At 47.1% G+C, this 26730-nt stretch overlaps 1 protein-coding gene across 2 annotated transcripts in view; it reads right to left on the reverse strand.

Annotated features, from left to right (window-relative positions):
- Positions 1-2303: 2303 nt before the first annotated feature.
- Positions 2304-26730, reverse strand: part of LOC139410992 (pleckstrin homology domain-containing family A member 2-like) — a 29682-nt gene continuing 5255 nt past the window's right edge. The window contains exons 3-12 of one of the 2 annotated variants that reach the window (XM_071156754.1): positions 19974-20030; positions 19820-19868; positions 10746-10843; positions 6027-6155; positions 5809-5910; positions 5658-5726; positions 5291-5361; positions 5138-5201; positions 4712-4789; positions 2304-4536 (exon numbers count right to left, since the gene is read on the reverse strand). In XM_071156754.1, the coding sequence (XP_071012855.1) occupies positions 4081-4536; positions 4712-4789; positions 5138-5201; positions 5291-5361; positions 5658-5726; positions 5809-5910; positions 6027-6155; positions 10746-10843; positions 19820-19868; positions 19974-20030 (1173 nt within the window). In that variant the 3' untranslated portion in view covers positions 2304-4080. The remainder of the gene's footprint in view (positions 4537-4711; positions 4790-5137; positions 5202-5290; positions 5362-5657; positions 5727-5808; positions 5911-6026; positions 6156-10745; positions 10844-19819; positions 19869-19973; positions 20031-26730) is intronic. The other variant, XM_071156755.1, reaches the window with a different exon arrangement.

Raw genomic sequence — 26730 nt, forward strand, 5'->3', positions numbered from 1 at the left:
GACAAGGTCAACCCATTTCTCTGCAAACAATCACATCACACAGGGTAAGTCACATTCCTGCCCCCCTCTCTCTCTCCCCCACCCCCTTCGGTCAGGTGGTCTCTCATGTCCTATTTTGTGGAAAAGAGAGGGACCCTCACATGATAAACTACATAAAGAATAACTACAAGCTGTCCTGATTGGATTCCAATGAGAGATGCCGAATGGCACAGAGACTCAAGGAAGTGTTGTTTCACTGTGTTATTACTTTATATTGGGGTTGGAATGCAGAACATAGGTTTCTGGCACCAGATCCCAGGCTGCAAAACACACTTTGTTAGCACACTCTACTGTCTATTAGCCCCCACTACACGATTGTTCAATAAAACAACATCACTACTGTAAATGACTCGTATTATTAGTCTGTGTGTGCAGTGTGTTCCTCAGACAGGGCTAGTCTCTTCTAGGGTAACTGTCCTGATAGAGATGTGTCTGGCCCTCCATCGCCCTCTAGTGTTGGCCCTCTGCTCTGACAGACACAGCAGAACAGGGACTAACATCACAATAGCACACAGAAACATGGTGCTCAAATTCTGAGGAGTTCCAAACCATCAGGTCACACACTCCTAAACTCTTCTAAACACGCTCACACACACAGATGGCAGAGTTTCTCTGCAGAAAAATGCCCAATATTTTATCCGCTGGCATTTGACCAATAAAGTCGCAGGTGCCGAGTTTGAGGGGACAGAAAGGGCCTGGGGTTAGGGTGAGAGGGGGGCACAGAGGTGTCCATGTGGTAACATTAACATTTAGGATACCAGCCTCTGTGCCTGCGTGTATGTCCCGAGAGGAACATTTCACTCACAGGCGTCACTCTGAAGTGTTACTAAACACAAGTGACCTTCTTTACGCACTGATGGCCATTGGCCAAACGAGAGAGATGGAGAGAAAGAGAGCGAGCAACAGAGAATGGCTTAGAGTTTCATCAGAAATGAACTACTACAGGATTAACTACTTAATGCATTAAGACCTCATATTTTCCATATACTGCTTGCTGGCCTAGACATTATCCTCCTCACCTAGACACCATAATCCTCATCCTCACATATCATTATCTTCCTCCTTTCCTCCTCCTCACCTAGACATTATCTACCTCCTCTCCTAGATATCATTACCCTCCTCCCCACCTAGACATCATTATCCTCCTCATCTCCTAGACATCATTATCCTCCTCCTCTCATATACTTCATTATCCTCCTCCCCACCTAGACATCATTATCATCCTCCTCTCCTAGACATTATATCCTCCTCTCCTAGACATTATTATCCCCCTCCTCTCCTAGACATCATTATCCCCCTCCTCTCCTAGACATCATTATCTCCTCCTCTCCTAGATATTATTATCCCCCTCCTCTCCTAGACATTATTCTCCTCCTCTCCTAGACATCATTATCTCCTCCTCCTCTCCTAGACATTATTATCTCCTCCTCTCCCACATTATCCCCCTCCTCTCCTAGACATCATTATCTCCTCCTCCTCTCCTATACATCATTATCCTCATCCTCTCCTAGAAATCATTATCTCCTCCTCTCCCAGACATTATTATCCCCCTCCTCTCCCAGACATTATCCCCCCTCTCCTAGACATTATTCTCCTCCTCACCTAGACATCATTATCTCCTCCTCAACCTTCCTTGTCCTCCATCAGTCAGTCCTGTTTAACTGCTACCTTTAAAAAGCCTCTTCCTTCCAGTTGGATACTTTATCACTTCTGGGATGTCAGTCTTTAAAGGCTGAAAACTCATGTCAACACAGCTGACATTTGTGATGCTCTAAGGCCCTTTACTGTGTTAGTGTGGCCTTTACTGTGGCTCACACCTTTCCCCACCATGGTACAGAGCTCAGGAGGCATGTCCCCAGGCGGGGTGGTCTGGGTTAGCGTTGGGTCACAGGTTTCAGCACCGGACGTGTGAACGACTTCACTTAACACAGCCTCTGGCGGGGCCGGCCAGGGTGGACGGTCCGGGGTCACTTCATCTCACCTCTAGGAGAGAGGTAGGAATAAGAGAAGAGGAGAGAGAAGAGAAGGAGAGAAGAGAACATACAATAGGAGAGAGAAAATTTGTATTTCTGTCTGTCTTTTCCTCACACCATCTGTTAAGTTCTTTGTGTTGCTTGTATCCAGCACACCAGTGACACTGTCAGATCACAGGATGACAAACAGTTACTATTATAGCAGGACTGAGTGGGTCATACACTCACTTCACATCAAAAGTACTGGCCAAAACTAGATTGGTTTCAAATCAGACAACTTTACAACAGAACTAAAAAGCTTTTGTCTTATTATTTAATGCACTTGCTTATAAGTTTAAAAAAACAACACCATTATGATCAGGTAGGTGAGTGGACACCAGGTACGAGGTAGAAGGCAGTCCATTACATCTGAAATACTGTACCACAGGAATTAATCAGAGAAAACAGTAACCAGGAGAGCAAAATACATGAAATTGCATTAGAAAAAGCAGACATTAGCATTTAACCTTTCTCTTTCCGGAATTACAGTACTGCAAAATGCTAAAAGAGCATATACAGAAATCAAAGATGCCTTAACTTAAAAACAAACATTATCCTCTCTAATATGTTTGACCAGCCAGTCAACCATGATAAACTCAACACACAGATACACACACACTCTGGGTTCAAATACATGTGTATTTGAGCATTTGTTATTTAAATACTTTTTTTCTGTGTATTTCAGTGTTTTCAAATACACAGCCCAAAACAGGTACTTTTATTTGAGTTATTTGTAAAAACAAATAGTCGACCAAATTGTATTTTAAAAGTATATTCAAATACTTATTTCAAATACTATTTTCAAATAACTGGGTTAAATGTATGGGAGTGTATTTTAGTATTTTCAAATACTTTCCAAGTGTAAGTCCAAATACATTCCAATATTCAACTACTTGTTTTTTTTCAAATAAAGGTTATCTGAATACATGTTTCAAATGTATTGAAAATTAATTCAAATACATTAAAATAGTATTTGAACCGATGTCACACACACACACACACACACACACACACACACACACACACACACACACACACACACACACACACACACACACACACACACACACACACACACAGCAGATATTGATGTTTGTGATTTATAACAGGTGTCTATGTAAAGAATCAGAAACATGACAGGTTAAGTTTAAAGAGAAGGGAAAAGCACACATGGACCTGGGTCAGTGAGGTGCAGGCAGGCAAAACACAACATGTGACATGACACAATACCATAGTAGATCATTTGCATTTGAGCAAGAGAATCCAGGCTTGTGGAACAACGTGCAGAAATACGCTAAAAGCGTATGTACAAAATGTGCTTCTGATGTAGCGATTTGACACAATTGGATGCAGTCTAACAAGAGAACAGGACTGTCTACAGGCAGAGCCACGGACACTAACAAGTTCCATGACCAGGGTATTGATTGAACGGGACCCTTGGGTTTGGTCCCAATTGGCAGTGGCACCATATTCATGATATAGTGTACTACTTTTGACCAGGACCCATAGTGGGTGCCAATTGGGACGTAGCCTTGGTTAATACAAGCAAAAGACCAGCTGACTTAGACTAGTGGAGGGTGTTCGGTAGATAGACCAGGCTCCACCACAGCATTCACCTTCATTCATCTCAGTACCTGGGTGGACTACATTCAAGTTAAAAGAGGAAATCGTACAATAAAATAACATATCCTTCACATTCCACCAGACACTCTAATACTGATAACCCCTCCCAGTCTGCCCAAGACTGCTCTCTCTGAGTCACCCTCTATACCAAAAGCCCACAGCCACTACTGACACACCCCTCAGTGAGAGAACGCATCCAGGAACCCCAGTTTACATCACTACCCTCCCCCACCAGAGCTACCTCCTCAGAGCAGAGGAGAAGGGGGTGGGGGAGGGAGGTTCAGTCTTTCAACGGTAGAAAGCACTCAAACAAGTGTCATTGTTTGTCTGTCTACACATTGGTTCTAGATGGTGGTTCTATATATTGTTGGATCCAGAGTTTTGTTGATTCTAGAAGTGGTTTGTTCTAGACGTCTGTGGTGCGGATGCCATCATCGTCCAGGCTGAAAGGGAAGCTGCGGTCTTTGGGGGGCTGAGGCTGAGAGCGGTGTCTCCTCCGGCTGCTGGAGGGGTCTGGAGCTATGGGGCCAGGGAAGGCTGGGACCCCCACACCACTGGCTAGGGCTGGAGCTGGGACCCCCTGTGGGATGAGAGTGGGAGTGGAGGGGGAGGATGAAGATGAGGAGGTGGAGGAAGAGGTGGAGCGAGAGGAAAGACTGGAGGGCAGATTGCTAAAGTGACTGTCCTTGTCCAGTGTGCCCAGAGCGGGAGCCTCTCTTTGGGGTACGGGGGTCCAGGGCTGCCACCCCGGGGCTACGGAACACGACTTCACTAGTGGGGGTCTCCTGTCATCTCCCTGGCGACCACGGAACACAGAGGGTGGGTGGGAGGAGTTACCATGGCGATACGTAAATGCAGAACCCTGAGAGAGAGAGAGAGATTCAATTTTTCCAATTCCCCCACTGAATCACGCTTGCATTTGGGCATGCCATAAGGACCACTAATAGTACTGGTCTGAATTGCTAGTCGGCCCGTCGGATCATGTGGGGCAAATTCTGAGGAGTTGTGATGAGGCTTTTGTATGTATCTAAATCTACCTTGGCAGGGCCTCTGAAGTCCTGTATCTTCAACTCAATGTCTCTGATCCAGCCCTGCATGTCCTCTGGAGTGTCTGTCTGCAACAAAACCAGCACATGCTTACACATCACGCTTAAACAACTCAGTAAGCACACACACACACACACACACCTCTCTGTGATCTGAGGCCCCTGCCCCTAGTCAGCTGTTCTCCCATGGGGGGACAAGGGATGTTATTGTTCTTACGGTTAAGTGTTGGGAAAGTACTCCTCCAATTCACAAAAAACATCCTGTCCATTTCTCCAAAAACAGAAGTAAGGCCACACATGAGCAACAGAGCATCAAGCCAGAGAGGAGTCAACACAGATGGAAGCCCAACACAGATGGAAGCCCAACTGACGACAACACCCCCCCCCCCCCCCCCCCCCCCCCCTCCCCCCTCCTACCTGGACGTAGAAGACCCTGGAGCTGGTGATGATTTCAAACAGATTATCTCTCATCAGCAGGTCCCTGACAGAGATGAGTGGGTAAGACATTGAGCTTCTGTGTTTGTGTCTGGTGTCGAGAGAACGAGAGAAAAAGAGGTGTGTGACACTCACCCAGATTTCACCAGACACTCATGGACCTTCTGAATGTCTTTCAGAGAAACAGTTCTCAGGGGCTCCTTATCCTGAAATACATATCAAATGCAGGTTACACACACGCGCACGCGCACATCAGAAAAACAACACTTTACTCTATTCCACTGACATATCTGTCACACAGAACACTAAACACACAAAACCAGAACCAAAGACTTAAACATGGAGGACACATGATTTTTAATACTATGTATTGGCTTGGTTTGTATTTCCTATCCCAAATCCATTTGAGGACATCTGTAATTACACCCCAGTGAGGTCTAAACAGCAACAGCGTTACCATCCAGAGCCACACACAGAGGAGAGGGACAGGATATGACCTCACCATCTCACACTTGTAGTAACTGACAGCGTTGTGGTCCAGTGTGAAGAAACGTCTCTTCCAGCTTTTCCTCTGAAACACACAACAGATTAGTTCAAAAGTGTGTGTACGAGCGTGTGTGTACGTGCGTGTGTGTGTGTGTGTGTGTACTCACCACGTTACCCTGTTTGACACAATAGCCACACCTCAGTACACCTGGTCTACTGCCTACAGAGGAGACCCTCCTGTCCCCTACCTCCATTTCCCCACCCTCATTCTGCAACACACACAATCATCATCCTCACAACTATCATCATCATCATCATCACGTCATCATTACCGCCATCTTCACTGTCATCATGGCAATAGTATATTTGGTCTAGACCATAGTACCTGGTAGATGGGTGTGTGCACCACCACTCCCCCGATGATCTCAGTCTTGTAGGCCAGCCTCTTACCCCCTGCCTCACCGGTTACTGTAGAAACCTCTGATCTGGGCTGGAGAGGCCCTGCTTTAGGGACCTACAGAAAACAACAGTTTGAGCAATAAGTCAAACACACAGCTAGCAGTTGGCCTTTAGCCAACAACACATTACCATTCAGGTTTACTTATTGATATCCTATGAAACTATAAATGCATTATAACATATTTATGGAGTGATAAACAAGAAATGTGAGATAAACAAGGCCCATAAGGCATACAGGGTTTCTTCAATGGGAATACAGGGCAGTTAAAGAGGAAGTGGAAGAGCGAGAGTTGTGTGAGGACAGGTGACAATAGAGAAGAAAGCAGCACCACACTTCAGCCTCAGAGCCACAGACAGTGGTGACCTTTCTGACACAGGTTCCAATAATCTCTCCTTCCTCCCGAAGTGTGACACTTCCCTTCATGGATTGGAAAGAAAATGACTGCTACAGTGCCGTACGAAAGTATTCGCACCCATTGACTTTTTCCACATTTTGTGTTACAGCCTGAATATAAATGTGATTACATAGAGATTTTGTGTCACTGGCCTACACATAATATCCCATAATGTCAAAGTGGAATGATGTTTTTAGACATTTTTACAAATTAGTTCAAAGTTGAGTCAATAAAAATTCTGCCCCTTTGTTATGGCAAGCCTAAATAAGATCAGGAGTAAAAATTAGCTTAACAAGTCACATAATAAGTTGCATGGACTCACTGTGTGAATTTTTTAATGACTGCCTCACCCACCACATACAATTATCATCTGTAAGGACCCTCAGTCGAGCAGTGAATTTCAAACACAGATTCAACCACAAAGACCAGGGAGGTTTTCCAATGCCTCACAAAGAAGGGCACCTATTGGTAGGTGGACTTAAAAAAAAGCAGGCATTGAATATCCTTTTGAGCATGGTTAAGTTATTAATTCGACTTTGGATGGTGTATCAATACACCCAGACACTACAAAGATGCAGGCGTCCTTCCTAACTCAGTTGCCGGAGAGGAAATAAGCCGCTCAGGGATTTCACCATGAGGCCAACGGTGATTTTACAGAGCCAAATGGCTGTGATAGAAGAAAACTGAGGATGGATCAACAAGTGTAGTTACTCCACAATACTAACCTAAATGACAGAGTGAAAAGAAGCAAGCCTGTACAGAATAAAAATATACAAAAAAACTTGCATTCTGTTTGCAATAAAGCACTAAAGTATAAAAAAATCAAATAAATGAACTACTAACTATGTCCTGAATACAAAGCGTTGTGACTGAGGCAAATCCAACAACATATCACTGAGTACCACGCTATAGATTTACAAGCATGCTTGTGGCTGCATCATGTTATGAGTATGCTTGTCATCAACAAGGACTCTAGAGTTTTTTTGTGATAAAAAGAAACGGAATGGCAAATAGAAATCCAATATGGATGGTGTTAAGAGATAGATGGGAGGGGTCTAATGGAGCTGAAGGTTGGGACTAATAACAACAAGATAATTAATGTAAAACATACTGTGCCCGTTAAACATATATAGGTTAAGAACTTCTATGAAAGAGCAGTTTGAAATATATGGCAAATAGATATCAAACCGGATGGAAGTCAGGAATAGATGGGAGAGGTTGAGGAAGGACAGGAGTAAAAACAAACAAAATAGAACTATTGTAAAATAGACTGTCCATAAAATGTATATAGTTTGTATAAGCTGGAAATACAGGCCTAAGCATTGTTGTTCATTAGTTTGCTCCAATTGGGGGAAGGGTGGTAGGGTAATAAAGGAAACTCTATTTTTTAAAAAGGTGTGTGTGTATAAGCAAAAAATATATATGGGGGATTGGAAGTGATGCAGACAATTAGATTGATGGAAACTACAATCTATCTGCAATATTAAAGCTGATCTACACACTAAATGTAAACAAATCTAAATAAATAGTGTAGTTACTCCACAATACTAACCTAAATGACAGAGTGAAAAGAAGCAAGCCTGTACAGAACAGAAATATTCTAAAACATGCATTCTGTTTGCAATAAGGCAAAACAAAACAAAACCAAAAAATTGACTTTATGTCCTGAATACAAAGCGTTACGATTGAGGCAAATTCAACACAACACATCACTGAGTACAACACTATAGATTTAAAAGCATGATGGTGGCTGCATCATGTTATGAGTATGCTTATCATCGGCAAGGACTCTGGAGTTTTTTGGAATAAAAAGAAACGGAATAGAGCTACAGTGCCTTGCGAAAGTATTCGGCCCCCTTGAACTTTACGACCTTTTGCCACATTTCAAGCTTCAAACATAAAGATATAAAACTGTATTTTTTTGTGAAGAATCAACAACAAGTGGGACACAATCATGAAGTGGAACGACATTTATTGGATATTTCAAACTTTTTTAACAAATCAAAAACTGAAAAATTGGGCGTGCAAAATTATTCAGCCCCTTTACTTTCTCAAGGCACTGTATATGGAAACTCCCTCTAGGCCTACACCAATCCAATGTTTTCAAATTTATGTGGAGTGGTGAACGAGTGCACACTTCAGGAGAAAAAAAGACAGAGAAAATAAAGATTATTGGGACATAACCACTAACTGCTGCTCTCAGCCTTCTGTAGAAGTGTGGAGGGGAGGAGTTACAGGCCTTCAGCATTAAACTCTCTGGTCAAGAAGTTTGTGTGTGTGTGTCAGATTTTTACGGCAGCTCCACAGACAAACAGCAGATGTGTGTGGTCCTGGTAGAGCATGGCACTTGCAACTAGAGGCCTTCACGGGTCCAAAAAGTTGGACCCGTTCCGAAATGGACCTGGGGCATTCCCATCCGGAACAGATATGCATGAATTCACTTTTTCAATACCCGTTCCAAATTAACCTGGGGCATTCCCATCCGGAACAGATATGCATGAATTCACTTTTTTAATACCCGTTCCAAATGGACCTGGGGCATTCCCATCTGAATATAGGATTCAACACACACTGTGAGGGAATGTGCTCTGTGAAACCTCAAAACACAAATCATGCTGTCCTGTTTCACCATTTCCTCATATTCTAGATGAGAGATTGTGAGAGTATGTGCGCGTGCCAAACCAAAAGCATAATTAGCGGTGGGGGGTGGGTCCAATCGTAAAATAAGGAAAGAAGTAGCACTGTGTTGTGTCAAGACACAGAAATCAAGTAGCTGCCTGGTGCTTTATGGTGGGAATTTATTTCTCCTATCAATCAAATTTGTACATTTTTGCATTTCACCTCAGTTGAGAACAAGTTCTCATTTACAACTGCGACCTGGCCAAGATAAAGCAAAGCAGTGTGACAAAAACAACACAGAGTTACACATGGGATAAACAAATGTACAGTCAATAACACAATAGAAAATCTATATACAGTGTGTGCAAATGTAGTAAGATTAGGGAGGTAAGGCAATAAATAGGCCATAGTGCTGAAATAATAAAACATTGGAGTGCTAGATGTGCAAGTAGAGATACTGGGGTGCAAAAGAGCAAAAATAAATAACAATATGGGGAGGTAGTTGGGTGGGCTATTTACAGATTTGCTGTGTACAGGTGCAGTGATCTGTAAGCTGCTCTGACAGCTGATGCTTAAAGGTAGAGGGAGATATAAGACTCCAGCTTCAGTGATTTTTGCAATTTGTTCCAGTCATTGGCAGCAGAGAACTGGAAGGAAAATCAGCCAAAGGAGGAGTTGGCTTTGGGGATGACCAGTGAAATATACCTGCTGGAGCGCGTGCTATGGGTGGGTGTTGCTATGGTGACCAGTGATCGGAGATAAGGCGGGGCTTTACCTGGCAAAGACTTATAGATGACCTGGAGCCAGTGGGTTTGTCGACGAATATGCCAACAAGAGCATACAGGTCGCAGTGGTGGGTAGTATATGGGGCTTTGGTGACAAAACGGATGGCTCTGTGATAGACTGCACCCAATTTATTGAGTAGTGTTGGAGGCTATTTTGTAAATGACATTGCCAAAGTCAAGGATCGGTAGGATAGTCAGTTTTACGAGGGTATGTTTAGCAGCATGAGTGAAGGATGCTTTGTTGCGAAATAGGAAGCCGATTCTAGATTTAATTTGGATTGGAGATGCTTAATGTGAGTCTGGAAGGAGAGTCTAACCAGACCCCTAGCTATTTATTGTTGTCCTCATATTCTAAGTCAGAACCGTCCAGAGTAGTGATGCTAGTTGGGCGGGTGGGTGCAGACAGCGATCGGTTAAAGAGCATGCATTTAGTTTTACTAGCATTTAAGAGCAGTTGGAGGCCACGGAAGGAGTGTTGTATAGCATTGAAGCTGTCTGGAGGCAAGTTAACACAGTGCCCAAAGAAGGGCCAGAAGTATACAGAATGGTGTCGTCTGCGTAAAGGTGGACCAGAGAATCACCAGCAGCAAGAGCGACATCATTGATATATACAGAGAAAAGAGTCGGCCCGAGAATTGAACCCTGTGGCACCCCCATAGAGTCTGCCAGAGGTCCGGACAACAGGCCCTCCGACTTGACACACTGAACTCTATCTAAGAAGTAGTTGGTGAACCAGGCGAGGCAGTTATTTGAGAAACCAAGGCTGTTATAATAATTAAGGGCAAATTGACCTGTCTCTCACTATATGTTAATGGTAACGTTAGCTACAGGAGTTGGGGTACTCACAGTGATCTTGGTAGCTTTGTTCAGAGCGAGGACCCAGTCTTTCAGGTCAGCAGCATCGTTGGCATGGAGGAAATAACGCCGAGACACTGCATTGATCACTGCAGACATAGTTATAATACAGAACATAAATACAGAGGTTATAATAGCACTGATCACTGCAAGGAGGACAGAACAGGTATGGGTTATTCCACCTCAGAAAGCACCAGAAAGAGGGTTGACACCCACCATCTTAGATTGTTCTTAGCAACAGATACGATGAGCATTTCTGAAACATTATTTTGTTGAAATATCATTTAATCTATGAGAAATTAAGCTAACCGATTGCACCCAAATTAGCTATTTTAATGTATAGGATTCAGATAATATTCAATTAATATAGTACCCAACATCCGATTCGGACCAAACGTCTTCCTACCAATTAGTAAGACATGAGGAATTGTGTGTGTGTGTGTGTGTAATATCAGTGCCTTGCGAAAGTATTCGCCCCCCTTGAACTTTGCGACCTTTTGCCACATTTCAGGCTTCAAACATAAAGATATAAAACTGTATTTTTTTGTGAAGAATCAACAAGTGGGACACAATCATGAAGTGGAACGACATTTATTGGATATTTCAAACTTTTTTAACAAATCAAAAACTGAAAAATTGGGCGTGCAAAATTATTCAGCCCCTTTACTTTCAGTGCAGCAAACTCTCTCCAGAAGTTCAGTGAGGATCTCTGAATGATCCAATGTTGACCTAAATGACTAATGATGATAAATACAATCCACCTGTGTGTAATCAAGTCTCCGTATAAATGCACCTGCACTGTGATAGTCTCAGAGGTCCGTTAAAAGCGCAGAGAGCATCATGAAGAACAAGGAACACACCAGGCAGGTCCGAGATACTGTTGTGAAGAAGTTTAAAGCCGGATTTGGATACAAAAAGATTTCCCAAGCTTTAAACATCCCAAGGAGCACTGTGCAAGCGATAATATTGAAATGGAAGGAGTATCAGACCACTGCAAATCTACCAAGACCTGGCCGTCCCTCTAAACTTTCAGCTCATACAAGGAGAAGACTGATCAGAGATGCAGCCAAGAGGCCCATGATCACTCTGGATGAACTGCAGAGATCTACAGCTGAGGTGGGAGACTCTGTCCATAGGACAACAATCAGTCGTATATTGCACAAATCTGGCCTTTATGGAAGAGTGGCAAGAAGAAAGCCATTTCTTAAAGATATCCATAAAAAGTGTTGTTTAAAGTTTGCCACAAGCCACCTGGGAGACACACCAAACATGTGGAAGAAGGTGCTCTGGTCAGATGAAACCAAAATTGAACTTTTTGGCAACAATGCAAAATGTTATGTTTGGCGTAAAAGCAACACAGCTGAACACACCATCCCCACTGTCAAACATGGTGGTGGCAGCATCATGGTTTGGGCCTGCTTTTCTTCAGCAGGGACAGGGAAGATGGTTAAAATTGATGGGAAGATGGATGGAGCCAAATACAGGACCATTCTGGAAGAAAACCTGATGGAGTCTGCAAAAGACCTGAGACTGGGACGGAGATTTGTCTTCCAACAAGACAATGATCCAAAAAACAAAGCAAAATCTACAATGGAATGGTTCAAAAATAAACATATCCAGGTGTTAGAATGGCCAAGTCAAAGTCCAGACCTGAATCCAATCGAGAATCTGTGGAAAGAACTGAAAACTGCTGTTCACAAATGCTCTCCATCCAACCTCACTGAGCTCGAGCTGTTTTGCAAGGAGGAATGGGAAAAAATGTCAGTCTCTCGATGTGCAAAACTGATAGAGACATCGCAGCAAAAGGTGGCGCTACAAAGTATTAACTTAAGGGGGCTGAATAATTTTGCACGCCCAATTTTTCAGTTTTTGATTTGTTAAAAAAGTTTGAAATATCCAATAAATGTCGTTCCACTTCATGATTGTGTCCCACTTGTTGTTGATTCTTCACAAAAAAATACAGTTTTATATCTTTATGTTTGAAGCCTGAAATGTGGCAAAAGGTCGCAAAGTTCAAGGGGGCCGAATACTTTCGCAAGGCACTGTGTGTGTGTGTATATATATATATATATATATATATATATATATACACACACACACACACACACACACACACACACACACACTGCTCAAAAAAATAAAGGGAACACTAAAATAACTCATCCTAGAGCTGAATGAATGAAATATTCTTATGAAATACTTTTTCTTTACATAGTTGAATGTGCTGACAACAATCACACAAAAATTATCAATGGAAATCAAATTTATCAACCCATGGAGGTCTGGATTTGGAGTCACACTCAACATTAAAGTGGAAAACCACACTACAGGCTGATCCAACTTTGATGTAATGTCCTTAAAACAAGTCAAAATGAGGCTCAGTAGTGTGTGTGGCCTCCACGTGCCTGTATGACCTCCCTACAACGCCTGGGCATGCTCCTGATGAGATGGCGGATGGTCTCCTGAGGGATCTCCTCCCAGACCTGGACTAAAGCATCCGCCAACTCCTGGACTGTCTGTGGTGCAACGTGGCGTTGGTGGATGGAGCGAGACATGATGTCCCAGATGTGCTCAATTGGATTCAGGTCTGGGGAACGGGCGGGCCAGTCCATAGCATCAATGCCTTCCTCTTGCAGGAACTGCTGACACACTCCAGCCACATGAGGTCTAGCATTGTCTTGCATTAGGAGGAACCCAGGGCCAACCGCACCAGCATATGGTCTCACAAGGGGTCTGAGGATCTCATCTCGGTACCTAATGGCAGTCAGGCTACTTCTGGCGAGCACATGGAGGGCTGTGCGGTCCCCCAAAGAAATGCCACCCCACACCATGACTGACCCACCGCCAAACCGGTCATGCTGGAGGATGTTGCAGGCAGCATAACGATCTCCACGGCGTCTCCAGACTCTGTCACGTCTGTCACATGTGCTCAGTGTGAACCTGCTTTCATCTGTGAATAGCACAGGGCGCCAGTGGCAAATTTGCCAATCTTGGTGTTCTCTGGCAAATGCCAAACGTCCTGCACGGTGTTGGGCTGTAAGCACAACCCCCACCTGTGGACGTCGGGCCCTCATACCACCCTCATGGAGTCTGTTTCTGACCGTTTGAGCAGACACAAGCACATTTGTGGCCTGCTGGAGGTCATTTTGCAGGGCTCTGGCAGTGCTCCTCCTTGCACAAAGGCGGAGGTAGCGGTCATGCTGCTGGGTTGTTGCCCTCCTACGGCCTCCTCCACGTCTCCTGATGCACTGGCCCGTCTCCTGGTAGCGCCTCCATGCTCTGGACACTACGCTGACAGAAACAGCAAACCTTCTTGCCACAGCTCGCATTGATGTGCCATCCTGGATGAGCTGCACTACCTGAGCCACTTGTGTGGGTTGTAGACTCCGTCTCATGCTACCACTAGAGTGAAAGCACCGCCAGCATTCAAAAGTGACCAAAACATCAGCCAGGAAGCATAGGAACTGAGAAGTGGTCTGTGGTCCCCACCTGAAGAACCACTCCTTTATTGGGGGTGTCTTGCTAATTGCCTATAATTTCCACCTGTTGTCTATTCCATTTGCACAACAGCATGTGAAATTTTTGTCAATCAGTGTTGCTTCCTAAGTGGACAGTTTGATTTCACAGAAGTGTGATTGAATTGGAGTTACATTGTGTTGTTTAAGTGTTCCCTTTATTTTTTTTGAGCAGTGTATAATATATATATATATACATATATATATTTTTTTTATTTTTTTTTTATTTTTTAAAGCCACCCACGGAAGCCTCACACTTCATGCCAATCCCACCCCAACAACCAGTATACAGTATCAGTTCTCTATTTTTGACAAGTAGTATGAAGCTGTGGCTTGCTTCCCCATACCATGTAATGTATTCCCTGTGAATCTGGTCATGTTTCTTTTCCCCTGTTCAAAGAAATTAGTCATTGAAGAAGCTTGCATTATTTACCATAAAGTAGTGTCAATGGTTTATAGAGAGGGTCTTCTAAGTGGGGAGCGGACCGATGGGTGGGTTTCCATGTGGGTCCTGCTTTTTATTTTACATTCATGGGCTACATCAACATTAAAGATAACAATTACATTTTAGTAAAACAATGGCAACACTAGCTATTCTCTTGTGGAATTTGAAAGGCCTTAATAGTTCTATCAAACATTCCAACTATCTTGAGTCTAAAACCACATTGATAGAGCAATGCTCTGAGAAACACACATGAAATTGAATTGAATGAATTCATGATTATTAACAAAAATTCAGTTGATGATTGTCTGATTTTATGGGACAACGGTTTTATTAAAAACAATGCAACTACATTTGCATCTGGGCTGAATAAATCACATTTAAAAGAAGATATCAGAATTGGAAAAGTTGTTAACGAAGTTAGAGCGTTCAACAAATACCTTTTCAGTGCAACTACTCTCTCCAAAAGTCAAGACAGAACTAAATCTATTGATAAGACAGAGAGCAGAATATTCCACCCATTGAGATAAACTTAAGCATTAGTTTCATGGTAATCGACACAGTTGTCTTTTGGCTAACAAGCTTCGCAGTAATTAGCGGATATTGTAACCATTGAAACTGAATCAGGTGAATTACTATCAGAACCCAAATTATATCAACTAAAGTGTAACAATGTGCGCTGAGAGTTCGGAAGCAAGTTCAGGGAGTGAGTGTTTTAATAAATAAAACACAACATAATATAAAAAATAAGAAACACGAACAACACAGACATAACACAGGAACAGAAACAATAACGCCTAGGGAAGGAACCAAAGGGAGTGACATATACAGTGGAGAGAACAAGTATTTGATAACCTGCAAAATCGGCAGTGTTTCCTACTTAAAAATTACAGACATGCTTTGTATGATAGGTACACTTCAACTGTGAGAGACCGAATCTAAAAGAAAAATCCAGAAAATCACATTGTATGATTTTTAAGTAAGTAATTTGCATTTTATTGCATGACATAAGTATTTGATCACCTACCAACCAGTAAGAATTCCGGCTCTCACAGACCTGTTAGTTTTTCTTTAAGAAGCCCTCCTGTTCTCCACTCATTATCTGTATTAACTGCACCTGTTTGAACTCGTTACCTGTATAAAAGGCACCTGTCCACACACACAATCAAACAGACTCCAACCTCTCCACAATGGCCAAGACCAGAGAGCTGTGTAAGGACATCAGGGATAAATTGTAGACCTGCACAAGGCTGGAGTGGGCTACTGGACAATAGGCAAGCAGCTTGGTGAGAAGGCAACAACTGTTGGCGCAATTATTTGAAAATGGAAGAAGTTCAAGATGACGGTCAAACACCCTCGGTCTGGGGCTCCATGCAAGAACTCACCTCGCGGGGCATCAATGATCATGAGGAAGGTGAGGGATCAGCCCAGAACTACACGGCAGGACCTGGTCAATGACCTGAAGAGAGCTGGGACCACAGTCTCAAAGAAAACCATTAGTAACACACTACGCCGTCATGGATTAAAATCCTGCAGCGCACACAAGGTCCCCCTGCTCAAGCCAGCGCATGTCCAGGCCGATCTGAAGTTTGCCAATGATCCAGAGGAGGAATGGGAGAAGGTCATGTGGTCTGATGAGACAAAAATAGAGCTTTTTGGTCTAAACTCCACTCGCTGTGTTTGGAGGAAGAAGAAGGATGAGAACAACCCCAAGAACACCATCCCAACCGTGAAGCATGGAGGTGGAAACATCATTCTTTGGGGATGCTTTTCTGCAGAGGGGACATGATGACTGCACCATATTGAGGCGTGGATGGATGGGGCCATGTATCGCGAGATCTTGGCCAACAACCTCCTTCCCTCAGTAAGAGCATTGAAGATGGGTCGTGGCTGGGTCTTCCAGCATGACAACGACCCAAAACACGCAGCCAGGGCAACTAAGGAGTGGCTCCGTAAGAAGCATCTCAAGGTCCTGGAGTGGCCTAGCCAGTCTCCAGACCTGAACCCAATAGAAAATCTTTGGAGGGAGCTGAAAGTCCATATTGCCCAGCGACAGCCCCGAAACCTGAAGGATCTGGAGAAGGTCTGTATGGAGGAGTGGGCCAAAATCCCTACTGCAGTGTGTACAAACCTGGTCAAGAACTACAGGAAATGTATGATCTCTGTAATTGCAAACAAAGGTTTCTGTGCCAAATATTAAGTTCTGCTTTTCTGATGTATCAAATACTTATGTCATGCAATAAAATGCAAATGAATTACTTAAAAATCATACAATGTGATTTTCTGGATTTTTGTTTTAGATTCAGTCTCTCAGTTGAAGTGTACCTATGATAAAAATTAGACCTCTACATGCTTTGTAAGTAGGAAAACCTGCAAAATCGGCAGTGTATCAAATACTTTCCCACTGTATAGGGAAGATAATCAGGGAACTGATGGAGTCAGGGAAGTGCGCGTAACGATGGTGACAGGTGGGCCCCATAACGAGCAGCATGTTGACCTAGAAGCCAGAGAGGGAGCACACGTGACAAAGTTTCCCCGTTTCTATAAAGAATTGTACCCCTCTGATTGTAAATCCACTCCACGCCAGACGGAGTCCTTTTTAAAAATGTAAGAACTCTTCTTCTCTCAACCGAAGCAGGTTTGATGGGAGCCCAAATCTCTCTCCATGAACTTAAAAAGGGCATTGGATAGCATGAATAAAGACAAATCACCTGGTTGGGACAGTATTCCTTCTGAGGTCTATTTAATATTTTGGAACCAACCGATCAACTATTACTGGAAATGATTAACATAGCCAATCAAAGGGTCATTTGGAAGGGAAGTAAATAAAATATTTGGCATGGGTCCTTAGATCCTCAAAGGTTTTACAGCTGCACAATCGAGAGCATCCTGACTGGTTGCATCACTGCCTGGTATGGCAACTGCTCAGCCTCCGACCGCAAGGCACTACAGAGGGTAGTGTGTACGGCCCAGTACACCACCGGGGCCAAGCTTCCTGCCATCCAGGACCTCTATACCAGGCGGTGTCAGAGGAAGGCCCTAAAAATGGTCAGACTCCAGCCACCCTAGTCATAGACTGTTCTCTCTCCTACCGCACGGCAAGCTGTACCGGAGCGCCAAGTCTAGGTCCAAGAGGCTTCCAAACAGCTTCTACCCCCAAGCCATAAGACTCCTGAACAGCTAATCAAATGACTACTAGTCATTTGAAGCCAGGGTTGTGGCTTCAATTCCCATGCGGGACCAGTACGAAAAGAAAAGACTCACTACTGTAAGTCTTTCTGGATAAGATACATATACAGTTGAAGTCGGAAGTTTACATACACTTAGGTTGGAGTCATTAAAACTCATTTTTCAACCACTCTACAAATTTCTTGTTAACAAACTATAGTTTTGTCAAGTCGGTTAGCACATCTACTTTGTGCATGACAAGTCATTTTTCCAACAATTGTTTACAGACAGATTATTTCACTTATAATTCACTGTATCACAATTTCAGTGGGTCAGAAGTTGAAATACACTAAGTTGAGTGTGCTTTTAAACAGCTTGGTAAATTCCAGAAAATTATGTCATGGCTTTAGAGGCTTCTGATAGGCTATTTCACATCATTTGAGTCAATTGGAAGTGTACCTGTGGATGTATTTCAAGGCATACCTTCACACTCAGTGCCTCTTTGCTTGACATCATGGGAAAATCAAAAGAAATCAGCCAAGTTCTCAGAAAAATAATTGTAGACCTCCACAAGTGTGTTTCATCCTTGGGAGCAATTTCCAAATGCTTGAAGGTAACACGTTCAACTGTACAAACAATAGTACGCAAGTATAAACACCATGGGACCGCGCATTCTTTATACCGCTCAGGAAGGAGACACGTTCTGTCTCCTAGAGATGAACGGACTTTGGTGCGAAAAGTGTAAATCAATCCCAGATCAACAGCAAAGGACCTTGTGAAGATGCTGGAGGAAACAGGTAAAAAAGTATCTATATCCACAGTAAAATGAGTCCTATATCGACATAACCTGAAAGGCCACTCAGCAAGGAAGAAGCCACTGCTCCAAAACCGCCATAAAAAAAGCCAGACCCCGGTTTGCAACTGCATATGGGGACAAAGGACAAAGATCGTACTTAACTTATGATGGGAAGCTTGTGGAAGGCTACCCAAAACATTTGACCCAAGTTAAACAATTTAAAGGCAATGCTACCAAATACTAATTGAGTGCATGTAAACTTCTGACCCACTGAGAATGTGATTAAATAAATAAAAGCTGAAATAAATCATTCTCTCTACTATTATTCTGACATTTCACATTCTTAAAATAAAGTGGTCATCCTAACTGACCTAAGACAGGGAATTTTTTTACCAGGATTAATTGTCAGGAATTGTGAAAACTGAGTTTAAATGCATTTGGCTAAGGTGTATTTAAACTTCCGACTTCAAATGTATATTGTCAACAATCGAAACGAACCCTGTCTGTTTTGCCCCATAGTTGCACACATATCGGTTGTGTTGCTAAACAACCAACCTGTCTATGGAGCCCCTGACCCAGGCAGTTCGGCAATCCAAATAAATTACCCCAATTCTACGGATAACATCATGTCATTATACGCAGATGAGATCTTTATCTAGACAATGTATCTCAATCTCTCCCAAACACTTTGAATAATGCCAATGTTTCAAACTACAGAAACAATTTCAGAACAATCTGAGATGGTGGGTGTCATGGCTTGTTGAAATGAAATGGAACGATTCATATTTATTTTTATTTTACCTTTATTTAACTAGGCAAGTCAGTTAAGAACAAATTCTTATTTTCAATGACGGCCTAGGAACAGTGGGTTAACTGCCTTGTTCAGGGGCAGAACGACAGATTTGTACCTTGTCAGCTCGATGATTCAATCTTGCAACCTTTCGGACACTAGTCCAACATTCTAACCACTAGGCTACGCTGCCACCCCACTAGGCTACGCTGCCGCCCCACTAGGCTACGCTGCCGCCCCACTAGGCTACGCTGCCGCCCCATTTTACTGTACGTGTTTCACCAGGACCATGAGAAGACCTTACACTCTCATACTCACGCAAACAGAAGCACTCAAACAAACACTTTGACTCACCAAAGCAGAACTCAGTCTTGGACTTCTGTTTCCCCGTGGCCTCGCTCACCTAACCCCCGAACAGAGGAGCAGATGAGATGAGAGAGAAGATGAGAGTCTGGAATCAATCAAAAACATTGCCCTTACTAAGTAGTCTGTTTAAGGGTGTTGTTACCTTGGAGATGTATGTCAGCTGCAGAATCCCAACTGCGTTCGCTCCACTAGGCAGGTTCTAGAGGCAGACATACAACAGTGTAATAAACACAGTAACACAACAAGTAGGGTGGGGCGGTAACCAGATTGTCATACCGTTTCTGTACCATATCGGGGTATACGGTATTACTGAATGTGCACACAAGGGCTGCTATAAATAATCAAATAAACATATATACCTGTATATATACTTTTTTGAGGGGACGCACAACACAATTGAGGCAACAGGGATCTTGATCCAGGAGGGGATTGAATGTCTCTGCTGTAACCAAGAATCTTGACTTATATATTTAGCCAGTTAGCTAGCAAGTTACCAAAGCAAATGCATAGCTATAGCCCTGAGCTGGATATCTATATTTATTATTATTATTATTATTATTATTATTTTATTATTATTTTGCACCCCCGCGAGTCAGAGGTGCCATCAACCCCTCCCCACAAAAATAATAAATAAATAAATATATACAGTACCAGTCAAAAGTTTGGACACAACTACTCATTCAAGGGTTTTTCTATATTTTTAGATTATAGAATAATAGTGAAGACAACAAAACTTTGAAATAACACATATGGAATCCTTTAGTAAGAAAGTGTTAAACAAATCAAAATATATTTATATTTCAGATTCTTGCGGTCAGGTGATTGTGGAGGCTAGGTTTCTGATACAGCACTTCATCACTCTCCGCATTGGTCAAATAGCCCTTACTGTCACGTTCTGACCATCGTTCGTGTGTGTTTTCCTTGTTTTAGTGTTGGTCAGGATGTGAACTGGGTGGGCATTCTATGTTGGATGTCTTGTTTGTCTATTTCTATGTCTGGCCTGATATGGTTCTCAATCAGAGGCAGGTGTTAGTCATTGTCTCTGATTGGGAACCATATTTAGGTAGCCTGGGTTTCACTGTGTGTTTGTGGGTGATTGTCCTTAGTGTCCTGATGTCATTGTTCTGTGTTAGGTTTCACAAGTATAGGCTGTTTCGGTTTTCGTTAAGTTTATTGTTTTGGTAGTGTTTGTGTTTAGTTCGTTTCTTCATTAAACATGGATTGCAATAGACACGCTGCATTTTGGTCCGACTCTCCTTCTCATCAAGAAAACCGTTACAGAATCACCCACCACAAAAGGACCAAGCAGCGTGTCAACAGGCAGGAGCAGCGCGAGGAGATGCGCAATAAGGATTTCTGGACATGGGAGGAAATCCTCGACGGGAGAGGACCCTGGGCGAAACCAGGGGAGTGTAGCCGCCCAAAGGTGCAGCAGGAGAAGAGGCAACAGGAGCAGCCCAAAGAGGAGGTATGGACATGGGAGGACGAATTAGAAGGAAGAGGACCCTGGGCTCAGCCAGGAGAATATCGCCGCCCCAAAGAAGAACTAGAGGCGGCGAAAGCGGAGAGGCGCTGGTATGAGGAGGCAGCACGGCGACGCGGATGGAAGCCTGAGAGCCAGCCCCAAAAATTTCTTGGGGGGGGGGCTAACAGAGAGTATGGCTACGCCAGTTAGGAGACCTGGGCAGACTCCCTGTGCTTACCGGGGGGCTAGAGAGACCGGACAGGCACCGTGTTATGCAGTGGTGCGCACGGTGTCTCCAGTGCGGGTGCATAGCCCGGTGCGGTATATTCCAGCTCCGCGTGTTGGCCGGGCTAGATTGAGCGTCGAGCCTAATGCCATGAAGCCGGCTCTACGCAGCTGGTCCCCAGTGCGTCTCCTTGGGCCGGCTTACAAGGCACCAGCCTTGCGCTCGGTGTCTCCGGTTCGCCTGCATAGCCCAGTGCGGGCTATTCCACCTCGCCGCACTGGCAGGGCGACCGTGAGCATTCAACCAGGTAAGGTTGGGCAGGCTCGGTGCTCAAGAGCTCCAGTACGCCTGCACGGTCCGGTCTTTCCAGTACCACCTCCACACCCCAGCCCTCCGGTAGCAGCTCCCCGCACCAGGCTTCCTGTGCGTGTCCTCGGCCCAGTACCACCAGTGCCAGCACCACGCATCAGGCCTACAGTGCGCCTCGCCTGTCCAGCGCTGTCGGAGCCCTCCTCCTCTCCAGCGCTGTCGGAGTCTCCCGCCTGTTTAGCGCTGTTAGAGCCTTCCTTCTCTACAGCGCTGCCGGATTCTCCCGCCTGTTCAGAACTGCCAGTCTGCATAGAGCTGCCAGTTTGCAAGGAGCTGCCAGTCTGCATAGAGCTGCCAGTCTGCAAGGAGCTGCCAGTCTGCAAGGAGCTGCCAGTCTGCAAGGAGCTGCCAGTCTGCAAGGAGCTGCCAGTCTGCAAGGAGCTGCCAGTCTGCAAGGAGCCGCCAGAGCTGCCTGTCTGCAGGATGCCGCCAAAGCTGCCAGTCTGCAAGGAGCCGCCAGAGCTGCCAGTCTGCAAGGAGCCGCCAGAGCCGCCAGTTAGCATGGAGCAGCCAGGGCCGCCAGTCAGCATGGAGCAGCCAGGGCCGCCAGTCAGCATGGAGCAGCCAGGGCCGCCAGTCAGCATGGAGCAGCCAGGGCCGCCAGTCAGCATGGAGCAGCCAGGGCCGCCAGTCAGCATGGAGCAGCCAGGGCCGCCAGTCAGCATGGAGCAGCCAGGGCCGCCAGTCAGCATGGAGCAGCCAGAGCAGCCAGTCAGCATGGAGCAGCCAGTCAGCATGGAGCAGCCAGAGCAGCCAGTCAGCATGGAGCAGCCAGAGCTGCCAGTCAGCATGGAGCAGCCAGTCAGCATGGAGCAGCCAGAGCTGCCAGTCATCATGGAGCAGCCAGTCAGCATGGAGCAGCCAGTCGACCGGACTCTTCCGGATCCGCCAGTCGACCGGACTCTTCCGGATCCGCCAGTCGACCGGACTCTTCCGGATCCGCCAGTGGACCGGACTCTTCCGGATCCGCCAGTGGACCGGACTCTTCCGGATCCGCCAGTGGACCGGACTCTTCCGGATCCGCCAGTGGACCGGACTCTTCCGGATCCGCCAGTGGACCGGACTCTTCCGGATCCGCCAGTGGACCGGACTCTTCCGGATCCGCCAGTGGACCGGACTCTTCCGGATCCGCCAGTGGACCAGACTCTTCCGGATCCGCCAGTGGACCAGACTCTTCCGGATCCGCCAGTGGACCAGACTCTTCCGGATCCGCCAGTGGACCAGACTCTTCCGGATCCGCCAGTGGACCAGACTCTTCCGGATCCGCCAGTGGACCAGACTCTTCCGGATCCGCCAGTGGACCAGACTCTTCCGGATCCGCCAGTGGACCAGACTCTTCCGGATCCGCCAGTGGACCAGACTCTTCCGGATCCGCCAGTGGACCAGACTCTTCCGGATCCGCCAGTGGACCAGACTCTTCCGGATCCGCCAGTGGACCAGACTCTTCCGGATCCGCCAGTGGACCAGACTCTTCCGGATCCGCCAGTGGACCAGACTCTTCCGGATCCGCCAGTGGACCAGACTCTTCCGGATCCGCCAGTGGACCAGACTCTTCCGGATCCGCCAGTGGACCAGACTCTTCCGGATCCGCCAGTGGACCAGACTCTTCCGGATCCGCCAGTGGACCAGACTCTTCCGGATCCGCCAGTGGACCAGACTCTTCCGGATCCGCCAGTGGACCAGACTCTTCCGGATCCGCCAGTGGACCAGACTCTTCCGGATCCGCCAGTGGACCAGACTCTTCCGGATCCGCCAGTGGACCAGACTCTTCCGGATCCGCCAGTGGACCAGACTCTTCCGGATCCGCCAGTGGACCAGACTCTTCCGGATCCGCCAGTGGACCAGACTCTTCCGGATCCGCCAGTGGACCAGACTCTTCCGGATCCGCCAGTGGACCAGACTCTTCCGGATCCGCCAGTGGACCAGACTCTTCCGGATCCGCCAGTGGACCAGACTCTTCCGGATCCGCCAGTGGACCAGACTCTTCCGGATCCGCCAGTGGACCAGACTCTTCCGGATCCGCCAGTGGACCAGACTCTTCCGGATCCGCCAGTGGACCAGACTCTTCCGGATCCGCCAGTGGACCAGACTCTTCCGGATCCGCCAGTGGACCAGACTCTTCCGGATCCGCCAGTCGACCAGACTCTTCCGGATCCGCCAGTCGACCAGACTCTTCCGGATCCGCCAGTCGACCAGACTCTTCCGGATCCGCCAGTCGACCAGACTCTTCCGGATCCGCCAGTCGACCAGACTCTTCCGGATCCGCCAGTCGACCAGACTCTTCCGGATCCGCCAGTCGACCAGACTCTTCCGGATCCGCCAGTCGACCAGACTCTTCCGGATCCGCCAGTCGACCAGACTCTTCCGGATCCGCCAGTCGACCAGACTCTTCCGGATCCGCCAGTCGACCAGACTCTTCCGGATCCGCCAGTCGACCAGACTCTTCCGGATCCGCCAGTCGACCAGACTCTTCCGGATCCGCCAGTCGACCAGACTCTTCCGGATCCGCCAGTCGACCAGACTCTTCCGGATCCGCCAGTCGACCAGACTCTTCCGGATCCGCCAGTCGACCAGACTCTTCCGGATCCGCCAGTCGACCAGACTCTTCCGGATCCGCCAGTCGACCAGACTCTTCCGGATCCGCCAGTCGACCAGACTCTTCCGGATCCGCCAGTCGACCAGACTCTTCCGGATCCGCCAGTCGACCAGACTCTTCCGGATCCGCCAGTCGACCAGACTCTTCCGGATCCGCCAGTCGACCAGACTCTTCCGGATCCGCCAGTCGACCAGACTCTTCCGGATCCGCCAGTCGACCAGACTCTTCCGGATCCGCCAGTCGACCAGACTCTTCCGGATCCGCCAGTCGACCAGACTCTTCCGGATCCGCCAGTCGACCAGACTCTTCCGGATCCGCCAGTCGACCAGACTCTTCCGGATCCGCCAGTGGACCAGACTCTTCCGGATCCGCCAGTGGACCAGACTCTTCCGGATCCGCCAGTGGACCAGACTCTTCCGGATCCGCCAGTGGACCAGACTCTTCCGGATCCGCCAGTGGACCAGACTCTTCCGGATCCGCCAGTGGACCAGACTCTTCCGGATCCGCCAGTGGACCAGACTCTTCCGGATCCGCCAGTCGACCAGACTCTTCCGGATCCGCCAGTGGACCAGACTCTTCCGGATCCGCCAGTGGACCAGACTCTTCCGGATCCGCCAGTGGACCAGACTCTTCCGGATCCGCCAGTGGACCAGACTCTTCCGGATCCGCCAGTGGACCAGACTCTTCCGGATCCGCCAGTGGACCAGACTCTTCCGGATCCGCCAGTGGACCAGACTCTTCCGGATCCGCCAGTGGACCAGACTCTTCCGGATCCGCCAGTGGACCAGACTCTTCCGGATCCGCCAGTGGACCAGACTCTTCCGGATCCGCCAGTGGACCAGACTCTTCCGGATCCGCCAGTGGACCAGACTCTTCCGGATCCGCCAGTCGACCAGACTCTTCCGGATCCGCCAGTCGACCAGACTCTTCCGGATCCGCCAGTCGACCAGACTCTTCCGGATCCGCCAGTCGACCAGACTCTTCCGGATCCGCCAGTCGACCAGACTCTTCCGGATCCGCCAGTCGACCAGACTCTTCCGGATCCGCCAGTCGACCAGACTCTTCCGGATCCGCCAGTCGACCAGACTCTTCCGGATCCGCCAGTCGACCAGACTCTTCCGGATCCGCCAGTCGACCAGACTCTTCCGGATCCGCCAGTCGACCAGACTCTTCCGGATCCGCCAGTCGACCAGACTCTTCCGGATCCGCCAGTCGACCAGACTCTTCCGGATCCGCCAGTCGACCAGACTCTTCCGGATCCGCCAGTCGACCAGACTCTTCCGGATCCGCCAGTCGACCAGACTCTTCCGGATCCGCCAGTCGACCAGACTCTTCCGGATCCGCCAGTCGACCAGACTCTTCCGGATCCGCCAGTCGACCAGACTCTTCCGGATCCGCCAGTCGACCAGACTCTTCCGGATCCGCCAGTCGACCAGACTCTTCCGGATCCGCCAGTCGACCAGACTCTTCCGGATCCGCCAGTCGACCAGACTCTTCCGGATCCGCCAGTCGACCAGACTCTTCCGGATCCGCCAGTCGACCAGACTCTTCCGGATCCGCCAGTCGACCAGACTCTTCCGGATCCGCCAGTCGACCAGACTCTTCCGGATCCGCCAGTCGACCAGACTCTTCCGGATCCGCCAGTCAGCCAGACTCTTCCGGATCCGCCAGTCAGCCAGACTCTTCCGGATCCGCCAGTCGACCAGACTCTTCCGGATCCGCCAGTCAGCCAGGATCTTCCGGATCCGCCAGTCAGCCAGGATCTTCCAGAACCGCCAGCCAGCCAGGATCTGCCGGATCCAACCACCTGCCTGAGCTTCCTCTCAGTGCTGAGCTTCCTCTCAGTGCTGAGCTACCCATCAGTCCCGAGCTACCCATCAGTCCCGAGCTACCTCTGTCCCGAGCTGTCCTTCTGTTCCGAGCTTCCCCTCTGTCCCGAGCTGTCTCTTAGGAGGGTCACCTATCTAGGGACGCTAAGGAGGTGGACAAAGACTATTATGGAGTGGGGTCCACGTCCAGCGCCAGAGCCGCCACCGCGGACAGATGCCCACCCACACCCTCCCCTATAGGTTTAAGTTGTGCGTCCGGAGTCCGCACCTTGGAGGGGGGGTACTGTCACGTTCTGACCATCGTTCGTGTGTGTTTTCCTTGTTTTAGTGTTGGTCAGGACGTGAACTGGGTGGGCATTCTATGTTGGATGTCTTGTTTGTCTATTTCTATGTCTGGCCTGATATGGTTCTCAA

This window comes from Oncorhynchus clarkii, chromosome 6 (assembly GCF_045791955.1).
Source record: "Oncorhynchus clarkii lewisi isolate Uvic-CL-2024 chromosome 6, UVic_Ocla_1.0, whole genome shotgun sequence".
In the NCBI taxonomy this organism is placed as follows: Eukaryota; Metazoa; Chordata; class Actinopteri; order Salmoniformes; family Salmonidae; genus Oncorhynchus; species Oncorhynchus clarkii.